General features: G+C 57.5%; 1 protein-coding gene across 1 annotated transcript in view; it reads left to right on the top strand.

Moving 5' to 3' along the window:
- The window catches only part of BMPER (BMP binding endothelial regulator), a 39,047-nt gene extending 16,009 nt beyond the window's left edge, over positions 1-23,038 (top strand). Inside the window, exons 7-17 of the mRNA XM_078860707.1 lie at positions 982-1,072; positions 1,801-1,883; positions 2,810-2,909; positions 6,950-7,059; positions 9,851-9,973; positions 11,490-11,597; positions 14,424-14,475; positions 15,160-15,510; positions 15,893-16,226; positions 20,539-20,669; positions 21,864-23,038. Of these exons, the coding sequence (XP_078716833.1) occupies positions 982-1,072; positions 1,801-1,883; positions 2,810-2,909; positions 6,950-7,059; positions 9,851-9,973; positions 11,490-11,597; positions 14,424-14,475; positions 15,160-15,510; positions 15,893-16,226; positions 20,539-20,669; positions 21,864-22,048 (1,668 nt within the window). The 3' untranslated portion in view covers positions 22,049-23,038. The remainder of the gene's footprint in view (positions 1-981; positions 1,073-1,800; positions 1,884-2,809; positions 2,910-6,949; positions 7,060-9,850; positions 9,974-11,489; positions 11,598-14,423; positions 14,476-15,159; positions 15,511-15,892; positions 16,227-20,538; positions 20,670-21,863) is intronic.
- Positions 23,039-23,326: the final 288 nt, after the last annotated feature.

Here is a 23,326-nt window from a genome sequence, read left to right as displayed (position 1 = left end):
TTGTGTGGTGTCGTCGTCTTGGGTCGATACCCAACGTAATTATTCTCATAATAACAACGGGATCTAGTTTTCTTGGAAAACCTCGCTGAGTGTCCAGACTCGTTTCCAGGAGGCTCTGCGTGGGGGGTTCTTGGCGGCTGTCGCTGCGGGGTGGCTCTACGGGCCATGCGAGTTGTGCGACGACGCTTTAAGGCGGTCGCCAAAGACTTCTTAAAAACAAGGCTGTGACTTCATCATCATCGCCATCACAATCAACGAGCGGATCGCCCGTCGGTGTCCACTGCACCTCGTCATTTGCTTCACTTCCCAGCGCGCTCCAGCAGTGCCGCATCTCTCTGGCACCAATCACTTATGTCGTCGTCAAAGCCTGTGCGTGTTACCTCCTCGTGTGTGTGGGTTTGCTCGACTTGCCCCCACGCACTGTGACATGCAATCGGCCAACATCCTAATGCAGGGGCCCTCACAGAAATGAGGCTTGAGATTCTCTCTCTGAGGCTGTCTGTGTAATTATTATTGGTGAAGGGAATTATTTTTTATGAGCTGACTCTTGATCGCCCGAGTGAGATAAAATGAGGCAAATTGCTTAAAGCAATGCACTCAAACGTCACCATTAATTGCTTCTTAACTCCCGATGTACGTACGTATGTTGAACTTCTTTCATGCCGTACGTAGCCAACCGTGCTGACGGGAGGTGCAGGGACAGTGCGGTGTCGCGAGGATCTCCGGTGTGACGGTGTGACCACGTGTGACCACGTGTGACGGTGTGACCACGTGTGACCACGTGTGACCACGTGTGACGGTGTGACGGTGTGACGTGACGGTGTGACTGTGGTGTGACGGTGTGACTGTGGTGTGACTGTGGTGTGACTGTGGTGTAATGGTGTGAGGGTGTGACGTCACGGTAACGGTGTGACGCTGTGACGGTGTGACCGCGTGTGACGGTGTGACCGCATGTGCCCGCCCTGCGTGTCGCCCCCCCAGGAGGGGGTGCTGACGGTGGCTGCCCGGCGCTGCGTGCTGCCCTGCGACCGCCCGCTCTACCAGCACGGCCTCTGCTGCCCCCTCTGTGCCGGTAAGGCCCCCGCGGTGCCGCGGCGGGGACCGAAGGACCCCTCTCCGCATGACGCGAGATCGCTAGCTTCCCCACCCATTATGGCGCTGAGGTTCTCGCAGCCGACGATGATGATGTTGATGTTGTCGATGTTGATTCATAGTTCACTTGTTGTGTTTGGCCACGCAGTGATCTGTGTAAAGTTAAAAACCGATGACGTGGTGATGGCGCGGGGCATTCGACACATGTGTCACTATCACTGCTCTAAAAGGTTAATATCTATATATAACAGGCAACATTTCAGGCAACGGCCTGACATTTTGGGTATGGCCCTTCCTCTGCATTGTTCTTCATAGGAGAAGAAGACGCAGAAGGAGCAGAAGGAGCATTGCCTGAGTCGTCACCTGTTATAGATGTATATGTCTTCTCCTTGCAGGCCACTTTGATTGTTGAGTGTGCTAAGCATTTGCTATTTGTGCGGAGGGCATCGCTGACGAGGCCACTTGCCGTGAGTCCGCCGTGTCTGACTCTCCGTGTCTGTCTCGCTGTGTCTGACTCACCGTGTCTGACTCTCCGTGTCTGTCTCGCTGTGTCTGACTCACCGTGTCTGCCTCTCCGTGTCTGACTCTTTGTGTCTGACTCGCCGTGCCTGACTTGCCATGCCTGACTCTCCGTGTCTGACTCGCCGTGCCTGACATGCCATGCCTGACTCGCTATCTGACACTGCCGTGGCACGGCGGCTCCCGCAGGCTGCTCGTTTGGAGGCCACGCGTACCGCGAGGGAGACGAGTTCCACCCAAACAGGAACCCCTGCATCTCGTGCGTGTGCTCGGTGAGGACCACGGCCCGTGTCCAGTTTGTTGTCCTTTCCTCCCGCACCTCCAATTAGCACAGTTGGCTACGTACGGTGCGGAACAAGCTCAACATACATACATACATAGACTCGCACAGAGACTCATAGACTCACACAGAGACCCATAGACTCACAGAGAGACCCATAGACTGACAGAGAGACCCATAAACTCACATAGAGACCCATAGACTCACACAGAGACCCATAGACTCGCAGAGAGACCTATACGTACGTACATACACATGCAGCTGCCTGTTCGTTGCTTCCTCTGAGGGTGACTTCATGATATGGAGACCTTTGAATTCGGTTCTCTTAAAAAAATCACTGCAACGCCACACGGCCGCTGGAAGGGGACATATCAGAACTGCTTCTGAGGGCCCCTCGATGGCCTCCTCAACTCCAGGGGGCGGTGTCACCTTCTCACGTGCCATGCTGTGGAGGTGTTCGTCACGTGGCATTTAAACCTAATCCAATTCAGTCCTCAGAGCTGAAATGGTCTCAATGAAGGAAGCGCTCACACAGAAAATAATGATTTTGTGTGCAGTCATCGCTGACTGGGCAGACTTGATCAACTCAGCAGCCTTGAGCAAACATTTGTAGTCACAGGCAGTAGGAGCCCAGCGTCTCAGCGCTAGCGGTTCGATGTTGTGGCTACGACTCCTACGACTGTGCAGGGTTTCACGGCAGAGAGCCAGCGGAACACCTCGCATGCCGTCAGGGCCCTGCGCCGGCACAGCTCACGTGTGCCAGTGGAAAACCACCCGTACCGTGCCGACCCGGCGCTGGCATCGCTCGAACGTGCAGTGGAAACTCACCCGTATCGCGAGGGCTCTGCCCTGGCCTGTGTGTGTGAGCCGGTGGAGTCGGGGTGGTAACGGTGTTTGGGGACCGGCCCCCGTCCGCAGGACGGCAAGTTGCAGTGCGAGCAGGAGGTGTGCCCCGTGCTTTCGTGCCCGGCCCGGCTGTCCCACATCCCGCCTGGCAAGTGCTGCGCCACATGCAAGGGTACGTGTCTATCATCATCTTGACCGCCATCACCATCATCGTCATCATCATCACCGTCATCACTGTCAGCATCAGCATCATCATTTATACCGCTCTGCCTCTCATGCAGTGTGTCTCCAGGTGCCACAATGAATGGGGCATTTGAAATAATTGCTGGGAAGTGAAATATGAGGCAGACCAAATACAATGTTCAAGAACCAACCAATACAGGAGGGGCAACATACACAGCCAATGAGAATAACACACCATTCCAAAGGCTACCTTGTGTTTGAGACCACAGTCGTTTATAAGGGCCGATAAACGCAGCTGTTACGTGCAGCTAGCGGGGAGCAAGTGAGTGTAACGATGCAGAGACGAGCGTTGCTGTCAGTAATAAAATAATAAAAACTTCACCAGACAAGAAGAATAATAAAAACTTCACCAGACAAGAAGGCTCTTTCATTGCAACAACAATCAAATTGCATTTGAGGTCCATGAGTCCAAAGGTCTTCCTGACCAATGTCTTCCAGACGTATTTGTTTAGGCAGCTCGGACTTGGACTGGTTTGGACTTTCTAAGATTCATCAGCAAGGAGTGGCCCATTAAACAGATCGCCGCCGGCTTGAGGCCCGGATGGTGGCGGCAAGCATCGGTGCAGCCCATTCTGCACCGCGTTATTCCTGAACGTCAGGCTGCACAAGTAACGTTCAGACATTGAATGTGCTTATATGAGGGGCGAATCTTAGGTAATGTAAATGTGTATATATGAATGAATACAGGCGCGTGCTTCACTGGGGGAAATAAAATATCATTCAAGCCGTTCAACGGTGGGTTTTTTCGATGAATATATCCCGATGATAACACTTTGTTAAACAAGCCGTTTGAGGCTTGCTGTGCTGCCACGGGACAGTTAACGCTGCACGTAGAACTTCTTTGGCACCGTACGTAGCCAACCGTGCTAATTGGAGCTGAGGCTGGCTTGCGAAGCCCCCCGATCTAGCGTAGCCTCCACCGAGCGAGAGTGCCCCAGCGTCCAGGCGCAGTCAGGTTGAACGGGCGACGTTGTGAGCCATGGTGCTGATCGGGCGGTCGCGTGCGGGGGGTGGACGGACAGCCGGCTGTTGGGACCGTCGAAGAACGGAGCGTGGAGAATGTCTGGAAATGTTCTAACAACCGTAGCATGGGGCAGAAGGGTAGAACTTGGCGGTGATGTGCAGTGGCGTTACCAGGGCTCCTCCCCTTGAGTCGAGCTGCAGAAACAGAGTCCTGAGACTCGGGGAACCTTTCCCGGCCAAAGAGAGAACAACATTCGAACATCGGTGTCCGCTGCTCCCATCCTCCTCACCCCCCCCCACACACACCCCTCCCACCCCCCGGTTCTCTCTCACCATCCACGGCCAACATACAATGATTTTATTCATGTTCAGTTAACCGGATGATTGAGCATACCGCGTGATGTAGATCAGACTTATTGTAATTTGAGTCATCCTGTGCGACGCTCTCAGTGGCTCCATTATGTCAGCTCAATGAACTTCACATTTGCCCTCCCGTTCACAAACATTCCAGACACGAGCACCATTTGTGGCTTCGTGCGGTTTAATCTTCACCTCAAAGTGGCTTTTTATTGGCCACAGATACCGCTATTCGTGTCAAGGGCAATGCGATTTGTCTCAATGTTGTTGTGTTTAGTTTGTTGTCCTTCCCCCGCACCTCCGATGAGCACCGTTGGCTATGTACGGTGCGAAAGAAGTCCACCATACATATGTGCGCTCCTTACGTCAGATAATTTTCCATATAAATTGTGAATGTTGCTTAAATCATGGAACTCGCATGTGGAATTTCACACAACAGAAACGTTCACGGGATTTGCCCACTAATCCCGCATCTCCGTACGGATTTCCTAAACATGTGCTCGCCACATCCACAGTGTGCGGTGCTGTGCTCAATGACTCAATGTCCTCGAGAATCATCCACGTGACAATGATTGGCTTGCTGCAGTGTGGCTCAGCATGGCTTCTGAGGGATCAGCTCAGAGATGTGGAGGCATTTACAGCCCTCCCTTCAGAGTGTGTATTGCTACTTACTGTTAGTGGAAAACCGTTCATGTGTCTCTCTAATCTGAATGGGCCATTTCCCAAAACGTGATTAGCATCATCAGCCATAATCTATCCACGACCGGATGAAGGCATCCACAAGCCATCGTCATCTCTCACGGCCCCCCTGTGTATCAGTCCATCACGTTATTCCTCTCTCTACGTATCTGTGACAAGGCAGTGCTGATGACGAACGCTGTGGTCTCTCCTTGTGCATCACTGCCAGCGCGTTTCCCTATTCTCTCCCTGCCCGTAGAACCGTGCGCTTCAAGGCAGTCCCTCTCACAGGGACCAATTACACCGGCGCGGTCTTGCTTGGTGTGCCGTGTGTACATTAGCTCAGGCCGCAGTCGAGCGCAAAGTCTGTCTTAAATGCGACGTATTTAGATCATCGCTTTCTACGTCTTATGTGGAGGTGGCATATCCATAAATTGTCCCCAATGGGAAGATGGCATGAAGCGCGAGCTCTTGATTTGCGCGCTCGTGGACGGGGCAGCGAGGCAGCGATGTGGAAATGTTTTCAGCGGTCACTGCGGCCGCACGCGTGGCAACGCTCTGCCGTCACGTGAGGGTGATGGACAGAAGCTCTTCACTTCGTCCATTTTCGTTGGCGGGGTGACGCTCAGGCCGATGCTTCGCTTGGACGAGCGACTGTGCGGTCAAGGGGCGTCTAGGCCTCCACCGGTGCCATAGTTGTCATTTTATGCATTTTTCCTCAGCACGTGTATTCCTCTTAAAGCAGCCTGACTTAGTTGAGCAGATGGGGCCATGAAGTGGCGGTCAAAAGGTTAATCTGTAGATGGAATGCCCTCTGATGTGGTCCCCACGACGCATGAACGCCCAGCCCAGCTGCGTGTAGTTTTATGAAGGAGCGAGCTGACAGAGCGAGCTGACTGGCTTGGGGATGGCGCTACGGGGTCTGCTACGGGGTCTGCTACGGGGTCTGCACCGGCAACGCAGCTTGCCCCGTCGCAGGCGGAGGATCTCTCTCCTTGTCCTCGCAGGGGCATCTCGCGTGCCCTTTGATACCGAGCAGACGGGCCGCTTGACGTATCGGTGCCCAGGATTGAGATCGTGCAAATCGACGTGCCGGCGGGCCGACGCTGAACGTTTCCCAGGGTACACGCACGGACAGAGGACACCAACGCGGAGCCTCTGTCATGTGGTTTAGACATGATGAGGATGCACCTGTTACTTTCTGGATTCTGGGCCAAGTGTGCTAAACTCCTATACTAAACTCCTATACCGGGACTTCGAATGGGAGTAACCTTGCCGCATCTAGATAACGACATCGGAGTGGTCTCTTCCCTGTAATATGCTCACGTGAAATTGTTAAATACGACTGTCACATTGTTCTCTGACAAGTGATTTGTGCAGCCATCGTCCCGGTTACTGAGCGAGCGCAGGACGTGTAAACGCAGTCTTGTGTGTCGTGCACGATGCTGGGCTGAGCAGGGAGCTCTCAATAGGTCAGGTGACCGGTAGCACCTGGCTGCTGTCTGAAGCCTTTAGAAGGCAACAAAGAGTTGCTCACGAAGTAAAAAACATATTTTCAGTATTCCGTACGAGCCTGTAGATCCAGCAGCAGGGCATGCGTCGAGGCATCGTAATTAAACATCGTTTATAGCCCTTTGTCAATCCACTGCTGGATGAAAGTCCCTTGACGGAACGTGAGCTCTGTGACCCAGCTTCACCACGGCGGTCAATGCAGGTCGGCGAAAGGGGTTTGGTCCAGGACCGCTTCAGATGTCACTCGCCACTGATGTCAGCCGTGGCCGGGAATCGAACCCAGGTTGCGGTGCGCCACGGCACCGCCTCTCCTCGCCGCCGTTCGGCGTCGTTACCGCCGTCGGCCCAAGTTGTCGAGGGGGTGGCAAAACGGCGGTGAGAAGAGAGCCGCGCTCGCCGCGCCTCCAACCCTCGCACGCATTTCGCCCCACGTCCCCCTCGGCGTGCCACGTGCTCTAGGCCAGAGGAAGGTGTTCGATCTGCCCGCGGGGAGCTGCGTCTTCCAGGCCAAGGTTCTGGACAACGGAGACGTGTTCAGCCACGGTGGCTGCACTTCGTGTGTGTGTAAGGTAGCAGTGTGCACCGCACCACCCACAGGAACCACACGCACCACCACCGTACCACCACCGCACCACCACCGTACCACCACCGCACCACCACCGTACCACCACCGTACCATCACCGCACCACCACCGCACCACCACCACCACCGTACCACTACCGCCACACCACCACCGCACCACCACCGTACCACCACCACACCACCACCGTACCACCACCGTACCACCACCGCACCACCACCACCGTACCACTACCGCCACACCACCACCGCACCACCCACAGGAACCACACGCACCACGGCACCACCGCCACACCACCACCGCACCACCGCCACACCACCACCGCACCACCCACAGGAACCACACGCACCACAGCACCACCACCGCACCACCACCGCACCACCGCCACACCACCACCGCACCACCACCGCACCACCACCGCACCACCGCCACACCACCACCGCACCACCCACAGGAACCACACGCACCACCGCACCACCACCGCACCACCGCCACACCACCACCGCACCACCGCCACACCACCACCGCACCACCACCGCACCACCACCGTACCACCACCGCCACACCACCACCGCACCACCCACAGGAACCACACGCACCACGGCACCACCGCCACACCACCACACCACCACCCACACGCACCACCACACCACCGCGCCCCCTCTCAGACTCCTCGTATTCCGTTGCACCATTGGGTTGTTCCACGCACGGCTTTAGCTGACGCTCAACAGCAAGGAGCTGCAAGTGGATATTGGCTGTCTCTTATGGGGCGTTGACAGTCGTGTGGTGAGCTGTGTGTGTGGTGAGCTGTGTGTGTGGTGAGTTGTGTGTGTGGTGAGCTGTGTGTGTGTGGTGTGCTGTGTGTGTGAGCTGTGTGTGTGTGGTGAGCTGTTTGTGTGGTGAGTTGTGTGTGTGGTGAGTTGTGTGTGTGGTGAGCTGTGTGTGTGTGGTGAGCTGTGTGTGTGGTGAGTTGTGTGTGTGGTGAGCTGTGTGTGTGGTGAGTTGTGTGTGTGGTGAGCTGTGTGTGTGTGGTGAGCTGTGTGTGTGGTGAGTTGTGTGTGTGGTGAGCTGTGTGTGTGGTGAGCTGTGTGTGTGTGGTGTGCTGTGTGTGTGAGCTGTGTGTGTGTGGTGAGCTGTTTGTGTGTGAGCTGTGTGTGTGTGTGCTGTGTGTGTGGTGAGCTGTGTGTGTGTGTGAGCTGTGTGTGAACTGTGTGTGTGTGAGCTGTGTGTGTGTGAGCTGTGCGTGTGTGAGCTGTGTGTGTGTGAGCTGTGTGTGTGTGCTGTGTGTGTGTGAGCTGTGTGTGTGTGAGCTGTGTGTGAGCTGTGTGTGTGTGGTGAGCTGTGTGTGTGAGCTGTGTGTGTGTGGTGTGCTGTGTGTGTGAGCTGTGTGTGTGTGGTGAGCTGTGTGTGTGTGAGCTGTGTGTGTGTGAGCTGTGTGTGGTGAGCTGTGTGTGTGTGTGAGCTGCGTGTGGTGAGCTGTGTGTGTGGTGTGTGAGCTCTGCCAGCGTCCGGCAGAATCAAAGTGACTGGAGTGAGAGGCCCGTAACGCCACCGCGCTTCACCCGGGTGTGAATCTGGCCCAGATATCATCTGGTTTGCATTTGATTTTTTTTTGCTTCGTGGCAAACATTCAAGGCAGTTGTAAATTATGCAAGTTCTTAAAATAAAAATACACTTGTTTAGAATATTTTTCCAAATTGCAATACATTTAAAATTTTACGGTTTAGCTGTGATACAAGCCAGGTGCCCACGACATCAAAGCACTCTTTATTACAATTTCAGAACCATTTCATGTTCGTTTATATAAATTTCCAGCACCCCCCTTCCACGTCCATGAAGCGTGCCTGACATAGAGCAGCTGTGCAGCCGTTCAAGGAGCTGCTTTGAGTGGAACTCCCGCGATCGTGGGGGTCACGGAGCGCCCTCTGGCCACGTCGCGTGCTCGCCGAATGTCTGGGCCCAGGGCAGAGCTCACCTGTGAGCCACGTGCCAGGGGCGGTGGCCCGCCAGGCCCTCCCCCGTAGCAGCGGTGGGACGACGCCGTCGTCAGCGCGGACGGATTCAGCCTCGGCCAGCCTTGGCCAGGCTGCGTGGTGCCGCACGTCGCTCAAGTCCACACTCGGGAGTCTCCGTTCAGACCTCATGCGCCGTTCGCAGCGCTCGTGTCACAGGACGGTATTTGATCAAAATGGGATGCTTCAGGGAAATAAATTAACAAAAACTATTGGAACCAACGGTGTGATGCGATGGACGCATCCCCTAACCTGCATCCGTGCCCTGTCCCTGGCTGGGAAACACTGCAGCTGAGTTGGTACGATTCTGCAATTACGAGTTCAATCTCTGTCTGAGTTTGAGCACCGCTCGGTGGGAAGTGACCGGTGGTTGTTCTGCGGTGGGACTGCCCCTCAACAGAGCAACGGGAATCCCTCCCCCGTCCTCGGCACCGACGGCGCTCCTTGCAGCACGAGAGAAACGTCCGTACCGCGCTCGACCGCGAACGTCCGTCAGACGTTTGTTCCCGACCCACCGAGTGACTGTGCTGTGTGCATGTGTGTGTGCGTGTGTGTGTGCGTGTGTGCGTGTGTGTGCGTGTGTGTGTGTGCGCGTGTGTGCGTGTGCGTTTGTGTGTGTGTGCGCGTGTGTGCGTGTGTGCGTGTGTGTGCGTGTGTGCGTGTGTGCGTGTGTGTGCGTGCGTGTGTGTGTGCGTGTGTGCGCGTGTGTGTGCGTGTGTGTGCGTGTGTGTGCGTGTGTGTGCGTGCGTGTGTGCGCGCGGCTCCAGAACGGCACGGTGGAGTGCGAGCGGAGCTGTGGGCCCGGAGTGCCGGGGGACACGGGCTGTGAGGCGTGCATCTCCGCCGTGCGCCCTCACAGCAGCTGCACCGCCCTCAACGCCACCTACCAGGTGGGCGGCCACGCAGCCCCCGGGCAACACCCTCCGACGGGGGGGATTCACATCGCGGATTCCAGAGTCGCGATGGCCGAGCGCGTTCCTCTGCTTGGCCGTCTCATGGGAGGCGCGGGGCAAGGACGGCTCTCTGTCGCGTTTGTCGCGTTGTGTTTGTCGCGTTGTGTCTGTCGCGTTTGTCGCGTTGTGTTTGTTGCGTTGTGTTTGTTGCGTTGAGTTTGTCGCGTTGGCATTTTTGGTTATCCTGGTGTCAACTTATGTTGGCTGCCTCTTTTGAGCGTGCACATCTGTTCAGAGTGATTCGGGGTGCTTGAGGCAACTTTAAGAAATGAGGGGTGGGCGGGTGGTGGCGGGGGGGGGTGACAGGGGGGGACTCGGCAGCAGCCCACGAAGGTGGCATCGAAGCTCAGGTCACTGGCCAACGTCACTCGGACCGACCCCCTGTTGGGGGGTTTAATCCTGACGCGGCGCAACGGTGAACTTGGAGCATCTGACCTGAGTTGAGGAGCCAAGTACGTCTCCCTTCATCAGGGATATGTGCTGTCACAGGTCAAAGGTTGCTGTTCTTAATTAGTCCCGGTAGCTAATAATCCATCAGACATTAGACTGGCAGTGCGAAGCTGTGGATGAGAGGAGCCCCATTTGGCTGCCTCCTGCGACGGACGTGTCGAGGTACCGCTGGCGAGGAGCACTCTGAAGTCGACAGTGTCAGCTGTTAGCTCTGCCTGCGAAGCAAACACAGATCTCCAGGTTCATAACCACCGCACCACCGCACCACCGCTGGCCTGTGTGTGGGTTTAATAAAACAAAAACTCATAATCAACAAGGGAGAACTTCGCACTGTCTTCAAGACATTTCTCGTCAAGAGGGATGATGCTCGGCACGTGTTTCACTCGCTGCTGATTGAGTAAGTTCACGTGTGGGTGGCGAGCGGAGAGCCGGGAGACACTCCACGCACAGAGGGGACACGACTCGACACGGCAGCTGTGGACACGCACAGCTCTCATTTGGAAGACATTTGGGGGGTGCGTTCATATTCCATTTTGATTCATAATTGATTTTTGGGTTAGGCCACGCAATGTCAAATCAATGAGAGGAAACGCGTGTTCAGTATTCACTCTTGTTAGGGAATACAACTGGAGAAGGTTTTCTCAGTTTACCTCCACAACCATACACACAAACATGTGTATATATGTACAAACACGTGTGTATATATACACACAAACATGTGTATATGTACAAACATGTGCACGCTAGCTCTTAAGGCGGTGAAATATAATTGCGCGTTTGACAGTTGCGACCGGGGCGTGACGTTTGCCCGTTCCGTCGCCCGCCGCTCACAGTCGCGGTTATGTCTCGTTGTCTCTCTTTGTGTTTGTGTCTCTTTGTGTCTGTGTCTGTTTGTGTTTGTGTCTCGTTGTCTCTCTTTGTGTTTGTGTCTTGTTGTGTCTGTTTGTGTTTGTGTTTGTGTCTCTTTGTGTCTCTTTGTGTTTGTGTCTCTGTGTGACGCAAGGATGGGGAGAGCTGGAGGCCCGAGGTGTGCACCTCCTGCGTGTGCCACAACGGCAGCCAGCGCTGCCAGCCCATCCAGTGCCCCCCCACCGTCAGCAGCTGCCCCCACGTGAGTCGCGAGCCTCCTCCTCCTGCTGCTGCCCCCTCCCTCCCTCCCCTCTGCTCCCTCCCTCCCTCTCCCCCCTCCCCTCCTCCTCCCCCTCCCTCCCTCTCCCCCCTCCCCTCTGCTCCCTCCCTTCCTCCCCTCCCTCCCTCCTCCTCGCTGCGCTGGGAGAGTCGCCCTTGTAGGAGTGCGCACGCAGGCTCCGTGTGTATCCTCACTCATCGCCACGTCCACTGGGGGGCAACGGATTCGGCATCTCCATTCGTGCCCCCCCCCCCCCCCCCACGATGATCCGACCAGCCGAGTGAAATCCCCGCTCCGCCTCGGCTCTTACCACCTCGCGTGGGTAAGAGGTCACTTCAAGGGATCTCAGCAGTAGTTCCGGACATCAACTTCCGTGGGCCGCTCTGGGACACGGGGTGACGTGCTGCTGCTGCTGTGTGAGTGTTCCACGTGTGGGTCTTTCCCCGTCTCGTCATCTTCACGCTCGTTGACTCTCTTCCCCCGGCCTGCACCACGGCGATTCGTGCGCCCGGCCTCAACGCGCTACGATGAGGCTGATGGATGACTCCCGAAGGCAGTTTAGACGATTGTCTTTTTAAACGCAATGATTACAAAGTACGGGTTTCCGATGCGGTGGGATGTTAATCAAAATCAGCACCTAACCACATACATTATAAATACATTGCATGCATCGATTTAAAATAAGATGCTTATTAAATGAATCGATCAGTTGATAAGTTGATTGATTTGACGTGACTACTTTACCCATCGTTATTCAAACGCAACGCTTTTCGAGCTGTGATTACAACTCCACCCGGAGCCCTGCGATCGCTACCCCTCGGCTTGTTGTATAACTCGAGGGAAAGCTTTGCATCGCAAACATTTTCAAACATGCGTAGGTCATCTTGATGTTTAAATCCTGGAGTGTGCATTCTGTAGCAGATTAGAACCCCCGCGCCACTTGCAGCTCTCGGCCCAGAGGTTATGGAATTTATTGTTTTTGCACTCGGCGCTGATCTGCTTCAGACGGAGCCATCCTCTTCATGGGTCCTCTCTCTGCCTCCTGAGCACGCGTCGCTTGCGCCCGTGACCCGTGCCCGCTCTGTCAAGCGCCTGACCTTTAGGAAAGATACAGTCGCCCCTTCTTATTTTTCCAAAGTGATGGAGGAAGTGCTTGATGAACCCTAATTGCCCGAGGCAATAACGGCGGTATGTCAAGGCCATGGCTAAATGCCCTCTTACACTCTAAGTGCCTCACTGGAATCCAGAGTGCTCTTTTTAAGGATTCTGTTTTATCAGCACACATTGCTTTCGATACCCCGCACACGATCGCCGCTTTACAGCTGCGAATGACAAACGCGTTGATAACTAAAGAAAAACCTCCATAAAACAGAGGAGACTGCACAACTTTGAGACAGCGACACTGACAATTCTGCCGACTCTTTTTCCTTCCTGATTCCTTCTCCTCTCTCTCTCTCTCTCCGTGAGGGATGAGCTAACCGGGTCTCGCGGCTGGCTGAACGGCGGGACGCATGTATCGCTGGAGTATCGACGAGCCGCCAATCGGTTTCGCTCCTCCTCGTACACTTTTGCCCTTTTTTATATCGCTATACCGTTTATATTTCCACCTCGGGCAGAAAGGCGAAACGGCAAAACGCCAGAGCTGCACGGCACATGCGCCGAGAGATGAGCGTTGGGCTGTGAGCGTCGGCCAACTCACAGCCAGCGTGCGCCTCGCGCGAGTCGCCCTCGTCGGAGTGCCTTGTGGCTGCGGGCCGAGTGGGGGGGGGGGGGGGAGCTTTCGTCTCTCGCCCCTCCGTGTGAATGTTGTCAAACGAATCGCTCACCGGGGAGTGAATGCCCGCTCCGTGCGGTGACCTTGAGGATATCTCGTGCACGTGGGACGCGACACGTTCCTGTCGAGCACTCGCTCGCACGGTGCACGTTGAAGCGCTTGTGAATGACCTGGCGTGACCTAACACGGGCTGAGTCATCTTTGATCCCCCACCTCATCACATTTTTATTAATCGTGATGAACCTCAAACGTATAAGGATTTAATTAATAACAATTAGTGGAAACATTCTCATCCAGCTTTCAAGCCACTGCTGAATGAAGTCCTGTGTAGGGCATTAGGGTTGCCTGACCATACTGCACCACGCTGGTCAGTGCAGATTGGCGAATGGCAGCCAAGGACTGGTCCAATGGAGGGAGTCATCGCTTGCCCCGGTGGCGAGGTGTTAACTACCTCGCCTGGTATGCAGGAGGTCGTGGGTTCGATCCCGACCCTGAAGATGCCTGCTGCTGTATATCTGGAGTTTGCGTGTCTCTCTCTCCCCTTGGTCGTGTGGATTCTTCTCCGGGTCCACCGTTTTTTCCCTCCACATTTAGAATCAACGTACGTTTAGAGTATTTGACTGCTATACATTTCCACGTGATAAGCCACTTCGTTGAGCTATCATATGTAGCCAGGTTGCTTCTGAAAAAGAGCCACATAGCTCAGTGGGCCTTGCCTGGTAAAATTAAAACATTGTTTAGTTGATAGTTTAGTTGATAGTTTAGTTGATAGTTTAGTTGATAGTTTAGTTGATAGTTTAGTTGATAGTTTAGTTTATAGTTTAGTTGATAGTTGAGTTTATAGTTTAGTTGATAGTTTAGTTGATAGTTTAGTTGATAGTGATAGTTATCACTCGGTGCTCGGTGGCAGTGAGGATCGTGGGAGAGAGGCGAGAGCCGCTCGGCTTCGCGTGCGCACACGGCAACGTCGACGGCACTCCGCTGTCCGGACGTGCACGTGCCAGATTCTAATTGGCGACCCTTTGTCCTTCCAGGGAAAGGTTTTGACCCAGAAGCCGGACGAATGTTGCCTCAAGTGCGCCGAAAGTAAGTCTCCTCTGTCGCCCTGATGACCAAAGGCGTCCCACGGAGTTTTCCTCGGCAGCGGAGGCGCCCCGCGTGGGCTGGGGCGTTGCCGTCACAACGGTTGGAGCCCGCCCAACGAGATCCCTCATCCGGGATCCGTGGCTTGCCGGGGCCGTGAGCTTTGAAACAAAAACTTTGCGGTCCTGCGGTGCATTTAGCCGTCCTGATTTGAATATCGACGACGCGAGCAAGTGTGCGATGCGGTGGAGGGGGGTGGTGGAGGGGGAGTTATTATTTGGCAGGAGTTTTACGGTCGTGTTCACGGATCAGAGAGCGATCCGTTACTGCTGACGCACTAGCCCTGATAGCGGAGTCAGGAGGGGCGCTGGCACCGAGGTTGCGACGTTGAACGGTCGCTGTGCGGCGTGCGGAGCGAGTGAAACGCGACTCCTCTCGCCGCCCGCTCTGACCTGGCCGTTGGCACGACGAACGCTCAATGTTCAGTTTCAATGGACGGAGCCATCGATCTCCACCATTGCCCCCCCCCCCCCACCGGATCCGCCACTGCCCATTGCGTGAGACCGTGTGACGACGTGAGATGTGTCGACACTCACCGTACACGCACGACTGCACGCACGACGAGGGTACGCGAAGCGCGCGATGTCCCTCCTCGACGCTCACGCTCGCCCGCCCGTGCGTGCGCAGAGCCGGGCGTGTGCACGGTGTTCGGCGACCCGCACTACCGCACCTTCGACGGCAAGGCCTTCAACTTCCAGGGCACGTGCCGCTACACGCTCGCCAAGGAGTGCTCCCCGCCGGCGCGCGCTCCTCCCGCCTGGACGCCGCGCGTCGAGGTGGTGGTGCACAACGACGCGCGCCGCACGCGCTTCTTCTCGTGGACGCGCGCCGTCGAGCTGCGCGTCGCCGGTGCCACCGTCACGCTGATGCAGCACCTGCGCGTCGCGGTCAACGGCACGCGCGTGCCGCTGCCCTTCGAGGGCCGCGGCTACAGCGTCAACGCCACGGGGCAGCTCGTCACCGCCAGCACCGCGCTCGGTGAGCTCCCCGGCGGGCCGTGGAGGAGGAGGGGGGGGGGCGTTGAGATGTTACCGCATATATCGAGCGGTGACGACGATGACGATAAAGAAGTCTTCAGGGGACTTGAAAAATGTGGTGTAGCGGTTGGCGCGCTGCGCTACGAACCCAGCGACCTGAGCTCGATTCCCAATCACGGCCAACGCCAGCGACGTAGCCGTTGCGGTGCGTAAACATCACCACTGGGGAGACAAAGGCGGCCGGGCGTGGTGCTGGCCACCCACCCCCTCGTGTGCCGTACCCGGCTTTCATAGGTGCTCACTAACAGCACTTGCCCCAACAGTCTGTGAAGGCTATACGGGTGCTTTTCGTCTTTATCTCGTGCGTGCGCCTGACCGTCCAGGCCTGTCAGTGACGTGGGACGGCGACAGCTTCGTGGAGGTGACGGCGTCGCCGCACCTGCGCGGCCGCCTCTGCGGCCTGTGCGGCAACTACAACGGGCACCGGCGCGACGAGCTGCTGGGCGGGGACGGCCTCTTCCGCCCGGACGTGGAGGAGTTTGCCGAGTCGTGGCGCGACTCGCGCGAGCCCTGCTCGGGCGCGCCGCGCGTCCTGGCGCCGCACCTCTGCTCCAAGTCGGCCAAGCACCGCGTGCGAGCGCACCGCGAGTGCCGCAAGCTCAAGTCGTGGGACTTCAAGAAATGCCACAACGTCATCGACGTCATCCCCTTCTACAGGTGCCACGCCGCGGCCTTCGCTCGCTCGCTATTTGTCTGCCTGTCCCTCCGGCCGGCCGGAAAAACAAAAACGAATGAGGTACCGGACGTTGAATGGCCATCCTCGTCCACCAATGGGTGCTCCCCTCTTGTGTGTGACCCCCCCCCCCCCGCGCCCATACATCCCCTCTTGGGTCGCCCCCTCACCCGCGCCCCCCCCCCACCCCGTTTGCCGGTCGCTTGTGCGTCCCCTCCGCTCTGCGCACAAGGCGGCACGTGGCCAGACAACCAGCAAAACTTAAAAAAAACTTTTGTATGTATGCAAGTTGAACTTCTTTCGCACCATACGTAGACAACCGTGCTAATTAGGTGTGCGGGGGAAGGACAACAAACACGTAGGCTTTCGCGACCAGTATTATTCATAATAAATGTTGTGGATTCACTCTTCAAACACACCGGTGGGCTGAATATGTAACGAATTGGCGTTTTGTTAACGTGCGTTTAAATATATTAAATATATTTTTTCTAATTATTTTTGTAAAAACAATCTGCTAAATAAATTATGCACTTAATTTTTATGTAACAAAATTTATACTGCATCAAATTATGAAAAGGTAATGGACCAAGTGTGCAGGAACCCCTTGGCTGGAATTCTTCGTCACGGTCTGGTTCAGGCTCGACTCCGGCTCAAGTGAGCGCCTGCTTAACCCGAGCCAGGCGTGGGCACGGTCCCGGCCACGCTCAGGACTTCAATGAGCCCGAGCCGAGCCACGGGCAGAGCCGTGCCTCGTGAGCCACGACTCTGCCCAACACTCGGGCACGACGGCAAAAAGCAAAATCGCTCTTCCGTCTCCCCGCGCCGTTTCCAAAGGGCACCTCGCCGCTCCCTTGCACCGTGCGCCTTGGCCCAGAGCACCAGCGTGGAAGCGGTGAATTAAATCACTGTCAAGTGACACAACAATGGAACGTGCCTCGGTTAGCATCGAGCTGCAGACCACCCATTCAGCCACGCTCCCGGCGGGTTGCCTCGGCTCTGGTGCAAGTCCTGGCTCACGGCTACCGTGGGGGGGGGGGGTGGGGGGGGAGTGGGACTGGCTCACTCAGTTTTCGTGCACTGTGGATTTCTGGAGCTGATGAGCGCGGGCCCCCGAGTCTCCCCCCAGTGATCGGAGGCAGCCGCGGGGTTCTCCCCAACATCACGGCAGGTGGGAGCGCCGGGCGGGAGATCGACGTTAGAAATCGGCGCGTTCAGGATCTGTTTGCTATTTTTGGGTAACGGATGGAGTTTACGTTGTCGATTTGAAGAAATAAGCACAGCCTGCACTCGGGTCCCCGCGCGACAAGTGAGAGCAGATGAGCGAGGGACGCGTGGGGAGGCAGCAGAGTTGAGCCGGAGTCGAGAGAGCGAGTAAGCCCAATTAAAATAATTGGGCTTCGAGCAAGCACCATGCAAGCTACCGCTGCTGCGGGGGCTCTCCGCACAGCTGCGTCGCGGTGGTTCTGCATCGTTTGCCTCCTTCAATCCCGTTGGTAAAACAACTTTCTTGAAGCATGTGATCGGTTGTTTGTACGTTTAAATATTTATTGATGGGTTTGTGGCATAGCGGAGGGGAGCGGCGGGGTGTTGGTTGGGGGTTAACACCGCAAACACAAAACACACCGAGGCAGAGTTACGAAGAAGCGGCGGCGGCGGTGGCGGCGGTGGCTGCCCGGTGAGCGAGCGAGGAGCGATACCTCGGCAGGAAAGCAAACACGCTGTCCTCCGCGTGTTTGCCCAGCACCAAGCGCCGTAAAAGGCACCGCACTATTAATCTGCGTGCACCTTCTCGGAGGCCACGAGCGCCGCCGGTCCGTCTCGCGGTGAGCGGAGCGGGGGGGACCTCGCGTCGCGGCCGACGGCGTGCACGGCACGCACGGCGCGCACGGCACGCACGGCACGCACGGCGCGTCGCGCTGACGCCCGCGGGCGAACCCCGGGGACCACCCACGCCGCCTCCCGGCGCACCTCCACGCAGCGGCCGGAGTGGCGGCGAGGTGGAGGTGGAGGGGGAGGAGCAGGAGGAGCGCACCGCGCCGAAAGACAAAAATGAGGCCACGGCGGTGGACCGAGCGAGGCGGCGGAGTGGTTTGTGTCGGCACGCCGGGGGTAGGGCCCGCTGCGGGGGGCTGTGGGGGGCTGCGGGGGGTCGCGGGGGTCCACCGCACACCGCGCTGCTGTTCCACGTGGCTGAGAGACTCCCGCAACATCATGGGCAGGCAACATCGTGTTGCCGCGACGCCCGATTGTGCCGCTGGCCAATCCTTGTATACGCGGGATCGCCCGAGCAGTGGGCTCAGCACCGGCCGGGGGGAGGTGCTACGTAGATTCAATGTCATCATCGTCGCGTAGTTCACGTGAGTTAAACACGTGTTGCATTGGGTTTGTCACTTCTGCGTTCAGTGTGGTGATTATCGTCGTACCGTGCGAGCGGTTGCCGAGTCACTGTGCTGCTGTGACGTCACCGGTAGCCACAGGGACCCCACGCACGAGGGGGAATCCCCCTCCAACTCCCACAGCGCAGCGTTGCCTCCACCACAAGAAATAGGATTAGTGGGGGAACACAGCAGTTTAGTTCCCTGTGTGGTGGTGGTGGTGGTGGGGTGGTGGTGGGGGTGGAGGTGGTGGGGGTGGTGGGGGTGGAGGTGGTGGTGGTGGGGGTGGAGGTGGGGGTTGTGGTGGTGGAGGTGGTGGTGGGGGTGGAGGTGGTGGTGGAGGTGGTGGTGGTGGTGGGGGTGGTGGTGGTGGTGGGGGTGGAGGTGGGGGTGGTGGAGGTGGTGGAGGTGGTGGGGGTGGAGGTGGTGGTGGTGGGGGTGGAGGTGGGGGTTGTGGTGGTGGAGGTGGTGGTGGTGGTGGGGGTGGAGGTGGTGGTGGTGGAGGTGGTGGTGGTGGTGGGGGTGGAGGTGGTGATGGTGGTGGGGGTGGTGGTGGGGGTGGAGGTGGTGGGGGTGGAGGTGGTGATGGTGGTGGTGGTGGTGGTGGGGGTGGAGGTGGGGGTTGTGGTGGTGGAGGTGGTGGTGGTGGTGGGGGTGGTGCTGGGGGTGGTGGTGGTGGTGGGGGTGGAGGTGGGGGTGGTGGAGGTGGTGGGGTGGTGGTGGGGGTGGTGGTGGGGGTGGTGGTGGGGGTGGTGGTGGGGGTGGTGGTGGTGGAGGTGGTGGGGTGGTGGTGGGGGTGGTGGGGGTGGAGGTGGTGGTGGTGGGGGTGGTGGGGGTGGTGGTGGTGGTGGTGGGGGTGGAGGTGGTGGTGGTGGGGGTGGTGGTGGGGGTGGTGGTGGTGATGGTGGTGATGGTGGTGGGGGTGGTGGTGGGGGTGGAGGTGGTGGGGGTGGAGGTGGTGATGGTGGTGGTGGTGGTGGTGGGGGTGGAGGTGGGGGTTGTGGTGGTGGAGGTGGTGGTGGTGGTGGGGGTGGAGGTGGTGGTGGTGGTGCTGGGGGTGGTGGTGGTGGTGGGGGTGGAGGTGGGGGTGGTGGAGGTGGTGGGGTTGTGGTGGTGGGGGTGGTGGTGGGGGTGGTGGTGGTGCTGGGGGTGGGGGTGGTGGTGGGGGTGGTGGTGGGGGTGGTGGGGGTGTTACCACCGCTAGATCTCTGCCCCGATTTTCCTTCACACTCCACGTTGTTCTGTGACAGGGACTCTCGCCTAAACCTTTCTCTTTTCAACCCCACTACGAGTCAGGCTAATTGCTCTAAGCTTTGATGAAACGTCCCTATACAGGAAGCCAAATACATGTTACAGTTCATTTCATGTTAACTTCCAGATGGATTGCAGTGTTTATGGTTTGTGGAAATTCCGCGATTATTCAACGTGTGATTTACAAGTAAGAACGCATTTCCTTTTCCGAGGAATTAACCAAATGAACGTGATTACACACACAGTCGAACGGCAGGCCGCTAGTGGTGGGGTAAAGTGTGGGTATTCCCATCCCCAAGGTGTTTGGCCCTGCATGGACGAGTAGGTCACACTGCAATCTCTAGGGGCTTCCTAGGACTCCCTAGAGGAAGCCTTTCCGCCAGCAGCGACGTGAGTGATTGCGCATTTGCCTGCTACCGAAACGGCAGCCGTGATTTGTCTTCGCAAGTTCGAGGATATCGCCGTGAACTCATGAACCCACCGTTGCCGAGGAATTCACCGAATGAACACGGACACAAAGACGAGGACCCCCCAGTGTACCCGACACAGGCCGTGTAGGGTAAGTTCCGTTAGCCAGCACCTAAGAGGGCCGGGCACGGGGCATGCGTCAGCCGGTACACACACACACACCGCGCTCAAGTCCGCCGCCGTGCGTGTGTGTGCGTGCCAGGTCGTGCGTGATGGACATGTGCGAGTGCCCGCTGCACAAGCGCTGCTTCTGCGAGCCGTTCCTGGCGTACTCGCGCGCGTGCGGCCGTGAGGGAGCCCCCGTGCGCTGGGACCCGCTGCTGCACTGCCAAGGTGAGAGCGCGCCACTGCTCACAAGCACGCGGAGAGGGAGATCCCCCGCGGAGCCGTCAGCAGGCTGCCTGGGCGAGTGTGTCGTCAGCGAACACTCAATGGAGGGCGGCATGGCGCACGAGGGGTGGGTGGCCACCACCATGCCCCCGCTGCCTTTGTCTCCCTCGTGCTGATGTTTACACGCTATAGCGGGTACTCATTTACGGTTGAGTTGACCTAAAGGAGCCCCAGAACCAGTGTACATATTCGCCACTGTTACTGGTCGTTAACGCGGGAATTGGTTGCTGGGTTTGCGCCGCTGCTGCTCCTCCCCACAAACGCACGCGCACACATTCATGTAACGCGGAACATAAAAACACGATTATAACCAATTAAGAATGTTATCATCATCATCGGGCACAAAGATTCAAGGTTGTCTTCAGCTGTGGAAGCATGGTGACACTTCCCGCGTTGTGGTTAGTCCAGCGACATGGGGCTTCGCTGTTTTAAACTCAACAATAAAACCGCCGTCATTTACACAACAAGCGGCGGTGAGTCCCAAGACTTGTCCAGGGCGGTGCTGCCCTGGGGGTGCTGCTGCTGCTGCATGTGGAAGGAAACTTGAGTTCCTGGAGAACCCCCCACGTGTAACGAGGAGATGAACACTCAGACTCCCTGACCCTGTGGCAAGACTCTGAGCCAGCAACAACGAGGCCCCGAGGTCCAACCCAGCAGCCACGGGGGCTCCACCCGCTGCGTCTCGTGCACTGCGAGTGCGGCGCTGCCAGAGAGTCGCCAGCAACCTCACAGCCAAATTAACTAATTGGGCACCAAATACCCTGCAACAGAACTATACAAATTGCTCTGGAATTTTAAAGAGCCGTAAAGGTGCATCCCTGCAATAGCTTTCTTCACGCCACTGCTGCTGGAACTGCCTCCACGAGAGGGAGGCTCTAGAGGGTATTTGGCCTACTCTTCTATGCCGGTCAGACGACTTGGAAGGGGTATGCGTACCCACGCTTTACACCACCACACGCGACATCACGATCGATTAACCGTGCCGGGACCCATTTCCACCGCTGGGTATGAACGCGACGGCGCTTTTGAGCGGCAGCTTTGCGCGAGAGAGGTGCCACAGCGCGCGTTGCGCAAGAAACAAAAACCCAAATAGCGTCCACCCTGACGACGTCACGTGCCGTCCGCGTGTTCCCGCAGAGCCGGTGTGCCGTCACGGCGCCGTGTGGTCGGCGTGCGGCCCGGCGTGCCCGCGCAGCTGCCGGGACGGCAATGCGGTGCCGCCCGCGTGCCAGGAGCCGTGCGTGGCCGGCTGCCACTGCCCGGCGGGCGCCGTGCTGCACCAGGGCCGCTGCATCGCGCCGGCGCTGTGCCCCGCGCCGTGACCGCCCCGCACGGCCGGCTCGGAGGAGCGCCCACCCCCCCTACACACCCCCTCTCTCTCTCTGCCGGCGATCGGATGTGGGCAGCGGGCGACGTTGTTGTCGTTGTTGGAAGCTCGTCTGAGTTTGGCGACAGCGGTGGTGCAGGCGGTGCTGCTGCTGCTGTATTTATCGAGTGCGCTGTGTGGGGGGGCCGTGTGCGTTACTGGGTGGAGAAGCGGTGGCATCACTCTCGCTCAGCGCGTTCGTTTCACAGAGCCCCGCTCGCCGCCGCCAGTAAGATGTTCTCAACCTACATGCCGTGCATGCGTTGCCATGTTTGTACTTGAATGACGATATAGCAAGTGTTCAAACTTGTTCTAATTTAACGGTGCTTTTATTCTTCACGAGACAAAAATCAAAAAACCACGAGGAAACAATTAGCGGCCCTTCGGTCAGGTGGGCGAGAGACGCCGCTGCAGGTGACTCGACGGGCGGAGGGCCACGTGCGAGGGTGCACGCGACACCCCCGGGGCAGCGCCGGCGACGCTGAGCGCGCTTCAGCAAACGGTCCAACGCCGAACAGAATGAGTCGCAACGCAATCAGCTTTTGTCTCTCGCGCCGTTCGGCTCCGGCTCACAATTCCCCCGCCCGCGTCTACAGGGAAGGGCTAAAGCGCATTTAGGGGGGGGGGGGCACGGCCCGCGCTGGTCATTGCGTGACGCCCCGTGGCAGAAGCCCAGAGCAGCAGCGTGAGCACGCGGCTCGGCGGAGCCACGCGGCGTCCGCTCAGCATGTGCACAAGAAGAGTTCTTCGTCGTCACGAGGGAAGCCGGCGAGCGTGGTAGTGGGCGCAGCGCCGTTATTTATGCGCCGTCCTCTCTCCTGGGACGGCAGTCGTTCCCATCGCCACAGCCCATGATTGCATCCAGCTTTGTTTTGAAAAGTGCTGTGCTTATTTTGTTGTCCGCAGTCCAAATGCATCTCCACACCATCGCCTCCTCCTCTTCCCTGCCCCAATGTCCGCCTTCTCCACCCCCCCCCCCCCCCCCCTCGTTCCCACCACTGTCATTCTACCGTTCCTTTTCACAGTCCTCGGCTGTGAGTTCATCCCTCACTTTGAACTCTCCCCACACCTGACCTTCGACCTCCCCCCACACCTGACCTTTGCAGGCACCTCTCTGCAACCTACATTGCATCATCACGTGCTTTCTGTCTGCCTCCCTCCGCCTCCCCTTGCTCCACTTTCTCTTGCGCCACGAGTCACTTTCCTCCGCGGCTGCCTCGACCGGGTAGCTGCC

The sequence above is a fragment of the Lampetra fluviatilis genome, chromosome 10 (assembly GCF_964198595.1).
Source record: "Lampetra fluviatilis chromosome 10, kcLamFluv1.1, whole genome shotgun sequence".
Classification (NCBI taxonomy): domain Eukaryota; kingdom Metazoa; phylum Chordata; class Hyperoartia; order Petromyzontiformes; family Petromyzontidae; genus Lampetra; species Lampetra fluviatilis.
The sequence above is the reverse complement of the archived record's forward strand: the minus strand, read 5'-3'. Positions and strand labels throughout refer to the sequence as shown.